The following is a 4,675-nucleotide window of genomic DNA, read 5'->3' on the forward strand; positions in this document are numbered from 1 at the left end:
TGTGGCTGAATTCTCTTAGTTAGGGGCAAGGTTTGAAGCCCCCAAAGAATGTTTTTAGATATTGTTTTGAACCTTGGTTTCGAATTATTAAGTCTTTCAAATTGTTTATTTGGTTTGGTTTATGGAGAACTCTTGCTTGTTTATGTTCATGTATGCGCAACATAGAACATTATGAACTTGTGAGTGGGGCTAGAATTAGGTTGTTTAATCTCCTAAACGGTTAATACGGCTTAGTTCAAAGTAGTAAAACCTATAGGACAATAGGTGAAACCAAATAAAAAGGATTGCATGCTAGGTAGGCGTTCCACACTAGTTTTGCATACTTGTTCAATCACTTTCATTGATCTTAATGCTTAGAATAATTTGTTGATAGGATAGCGTCTATACCTTGATCGGTTATTCTAAAGGCTAAGTAATGGTGCGTTCATCTTACTTAAGTATTCAAGGGAAGTAATAAGGACTTACGCAGTGCGTTCACGGTTTGTTCTTGATTGATACCGATTTGTGACTTAATGATTGAAGCTTTGGTTGTTAACATGTCTTGAAACATACTTGGTGGTGGATTTCCAAGTCTCTAACGTCTCATCCATTTGATATTTTCTGATTTATTTTGTTTCTTTATTTTCTCTTGTTTACAATCACAAAACCCCATATCTCTAGTACTATCATCTTTTGTTTTGTAATTAACGTAATTGTAAAGGTACCCTCAATCCCCGGCTTGTAACGATACCCTTATTTGCTATATACTATAATTGACACAAAAGGGTTTTTAATTGAAACGCCCGATTTCGGTCGCTATCAATTTTGACATCCCATTTTCACATGAACTGCCAACCTTGCAACTGTTGAAGCAGCTCTCGCAGTTGAAATTGTCAGTCATTGGGTTCACAATATGACATGTGCAACATATCTCTGTTATCTTGCATTTCTTCCCACAAGACCCGCAGTTGTGGAGAAAACATGTCAAAACGTTTCCTCCCCTCTAGCCATCATGAATATATTGAGATTTAACTCTTTAAACCTAGATATGAAGGTTCCACACCCAGACTCTTTCCAGCTCGACCACTTGTGATAGTTTGAACTTTGAAACCCAAGTAACATAATATGATGATACTTTACATGATGGTACTTTACATTTCTTGTTTGCTTTGATTTAATTAGCTAACGATAGTTTGCACGAAGTGCCATTGTATTGAAGGTAAAACAAAAGAGCTAGCAGCTGACAAATGATTACATTAATCGGTCATAAAAAATATACATATGAAGAAGCTTGGATTCCAATGAACACATAGTATGTTGCAAACTTGCAACCAATCCTTACTGGGTAGAAATTTATAAGTTTCATGTCAATCTATGCGTAGTCGCACATCCCATTTTCACATGAACTGCCAACCTTGCAACTGTTGAAGCAGCTCCCGCAGTTGAAATTGTCAGTCATTGGGTTCACAATATGACCTTTGCAGCATATCTCTGTTATCTTGCATTTCTTCCCACAAGACCCGCAGTTGTTCTTGTCTGTGCCCATATCAACACATCTGTTGTTGCAGCAGTTTGGTCCGGGGCTGCCTTTAGCGGTACAAGTCCCAGGTTTCAGGCTACATTGCGAGGTCACAGGCCGAGGAGTCTGCGTGGCAAGGAAGCGGCTTCTTCCCCTCATGGGAAAAGCTGCAGGGGTTTCTTCATCTGGTGTTGCCATCAGAGGAATGGGTAAAGCCATCAACAATATTGCTAGCAGAACGAAAACCTCAATGGATTTCATGTTTGAGTTGCCTGGGTGTTATACGAATAATAGAACTGAATAATAAGAGAGAAACTTACAAGTCACAACTGAATTAGTTGTAGAGGGAATATAAAAGATGGTGAAAGAGTGAATGTATTGTATTGCTTTGGATCGATGGAGAAGAATGTAGAGATGAACAACTATATATAGAGAATAATCAGCCCTAACGAGCTAGGGCTGATATATGTCATGCATTTTCAGAACGTGTTTCTCCTTTTCGATCTGCTGTCTACAGTAATATTATATAAATTGCATTATGATCAGTTAGCATAAGAATCTGCATGTCCATTAATTTGGTTGGTCAAGGATTCACAAAACGTTAATCGACTAGTAAGCAATATTAGGCTCTCAAAGAATATATGCATATTATTTTATTTTATTTTGAGATAGATCCTTCAAATAATTAGGTGAATATGAACAAGAATACGCACAAATTACTTGGTAGGTAATCAAGCTCATGATTCATGAAAGCTCCCAATTATTTCCTTGAGCTTATGCATGCGTATCGATCAGTTTGTGAACTCAATGGCGAGTGATAACCAGGAACAGATCATAAAGACTAATATCAATCTCTTCAACATATATATTATCGTTGGATATAATTAATCATCAGTTACAAAATCTCAAAGCACAGCAAAAACCGGTCGAAATTGACATGCATTCGTCTAAGTTATTAATAGGGATTATAGCTATTAACCAAATTAGTATACATGCAGGCACAGAAAATTCTGGATGGTCTGCATTGTCATCTCAGCTGGCCTTCTTATTTGAAGGGTCACTTAAAAATATTCTTCAACTTTCAATGATTATAAAGTAAAATGTGTAGCTAAAGAATGTTGTTAGCAATTTAGTATCATTTAGCCTAAACTTTCATGAAAGAAATTTGGCAAATGCTGTTTTAGCAAGTTTTGTCATTTTCCCATTTCTTTGCAAGCAAAAAAACGTACTGGCTGAAGTTGTCGCATTGTTTATTGGTTTATATCTGAAACAAAAGTTTAATACATGTTCATATATACAAGAACATAGGAACAGATATTCTGACCAACTTAATTCTTCCCGTGGATTATTTCCAAAAAAAATAAAAAAATTTGCATGAACAAGTAATGTTCTTTGTTTAGTATACGGGACGCTCGTTTTTGAGTTTGTTTGTGGCCTTCTTGCTATATCTAGCTGCAAATGTTCTGCATATTCGAATGTTCGGCCCTTCCTTCGTGATTGTTTTGAAGATGATGATAAATTTTTGTACACACGGGGTGCAGAAACACTGTGCAATCATTTATATGTATTTGTATAAAAGTTATCTAATCTAACCGTACAAGTGGTATTGTATATCTACGCGTGGTGTAATAAATAGTGAAGATTCTCGCAGCATCTTACGCCAAATAGAAAAAAAAAATGGAAAAAGAAAAGATCCAAAGCTATAATTTATACAATACGAATTTGGGTCTCTTTCGTAGTCCGGGCAATTTCAACCCATTGGACTTGGCTGGTGGATAATAATGACCAGTTTGGGCTGGGCTATTACACAACATTTTAGAGTCCATTAGAATTGTGGGACATATGCTCTTGCGACTTTTGGTTGGAGATGTAACAATTCTCCGTGTTCATGATCACTCTTTTTCTGATTTCTAAATGTCGGCAATCCCAGCAAGCAAGAAAGTTCAGGGTAATTAGGTGGCGGCTTCCAAGAATCATACTTGGCTTCTCGAACAAAGCTTCACAACCAATTGGATGCGCAAGTAAAGTCAAGCAGAAGGTGTTGAGCAAGTTTTTCCTCTACTATAAATCATGTTGTCATGATGCTTTCACTGATGGAATTCAGAGTTAAATATCAGATTAGTCGTAGTCCGGTTTCAAAGAATAGTTAACCATGGATCGCTCTTTGGTGTTTCTTCATCGACTGTCGAAAAAGAAATCCAAAATATGGAGCAATATGCTGTCATTTCTTCGTTTGAGAAGTAAGAATTATGCAATAGACAAAGTAGTATCTTCTGATTGGAACTGGGTGGATCCATTGCCACTGCCATATAGTGTTCTTTCAGAAGCTACTAATGGCTTTTCTTCCAGAAATTTGATCGGCCTTGGTAGTTTTGGGTCCGTTTACAAAGCAGCTCTTGATGAAGATTACTTCTTTTCGGCCAAGTATGTTAGAGTTCATCTTGTTGCTGTGAAGGTGTTTAAACTGTCACACCGTGGAGCTTTGACGAGTTTCGTAACCGAATGCAACGTCTTAAGATATATAAGACATCGAAATGTGGTCAAGATTTTAACTGCATGTTCTAGTGTCGATTTTTATGGTAAGAACTTCAAAGCTCTGGTGTATCAGTACATGGAGAAGGGGAGCTTAGAGGAATGGTTGCATCCAACTTCTGGAACACAACAGGCTAATAAGTATTTAAATCTCTATCAGAGGCTCAGCATAGCAATTGATGTCGCTTGTGCGCTAGATTATCTTCATAATCACGTCGAAAGTCCAATAGTTCATTGTGATATCAAGCCAAGCAATGTTCTTCTAGACAAGGAGTTTACTGCACATATATCTGACTTTGGACTAGCAAGGTTTCTCTCAAGAACGGAAAATGATTCTGCAATCGGCTTAAGAGGAACTGTTGGTTATGCCGCACCAGGTAGCATATATGTTCTTCACTGTTGCTGATTACATTAATTACTTGTTCTTAAATTTTAAATTTTGGATTAATTACTGGTCACTCCATTAACTTTCATGCGCTCGACAGTTTACTCCATTAACTTTCAATTTCAATCGATTACTCCATTAACTATCCAATGTCACACAATTAGGTCCATCCGTTAAGTGGCCGTCCAAATCAGTGGTTAAGTTGCTGACTGGACATATTTTTCAACTGAAAATTCCATTAATACCCTCTCTCTCTCTCT

At 37.1% G+C, this 4,675-nt stretch overlaps 2 protein-coding genes across 2 annotated transcripts; one reads left to right on the plus strand and one right to left on the minus strand.

Annotated features, from left to right (window-relative positions):
- Nucleotides 1-1,351: 1,351 nt before the first annotated feature.
- Nucleotides 1,352-1,759, minus strand: LOC101308229. The gene has a single exon (XM_004308229.1). The coding sequence runs from the start codon at nt 1,757-1,759 to the stop codon at nt 1,352-1,354; it is 408 nt and encodes a 135-aa protein (XP_004308277.1).
- Nucleotides 1,760-3,650: 1,891 nt separating this feature from the next.
- On the plus strand, nt 3,651-4,436 carry LOC101308519 (probable LRR receptor-like serine/threonine-protein kinase At3g47570-like). The gene has a single exon (XM_004308230.1). The coding sequence runs from the start codon at nt 3,651-3,653 to the stop codon at nt 4,434-4,436; it is 786 nt and encodes a 261-aa protein (XP_004308278.1).
- The last annotated feature ends 239 nt before the right edge of the window (nt 4,437-4,675 follow it).

Source organism: Fragaria vesca, linkage group LG7 (genome assembly GCF_000184155.1).
Source record: "Fragaria vesca subsp. vesca linkage group LG7, FraVesHawaii_1.0, whole genome shotgun sequence".
Taxonomy (NCBI): domain Eukaryota; kingdom Viridiplantae; phylum Streptophyta; class Magnoliopsida; order Rosales; family Rosaceae; genus Fragaria; species Fragaria vesca.

Coding starts and splice junctions, on each gene's coding strand:
- LOC101308229 (XM_004308229.1), bottom strand. CDS start 1,759: ATGAAATCCATTGAGGTTTTCGTTCTGCTAGCAATATTGTTGATGGCT.
- LOC101308519 (XM_004308230.1), top strand. CDS start 3,651: ATGGATCGCTCTTTGGTGTTTCTTCATCGACTGTCGAAAAAGAAATCC.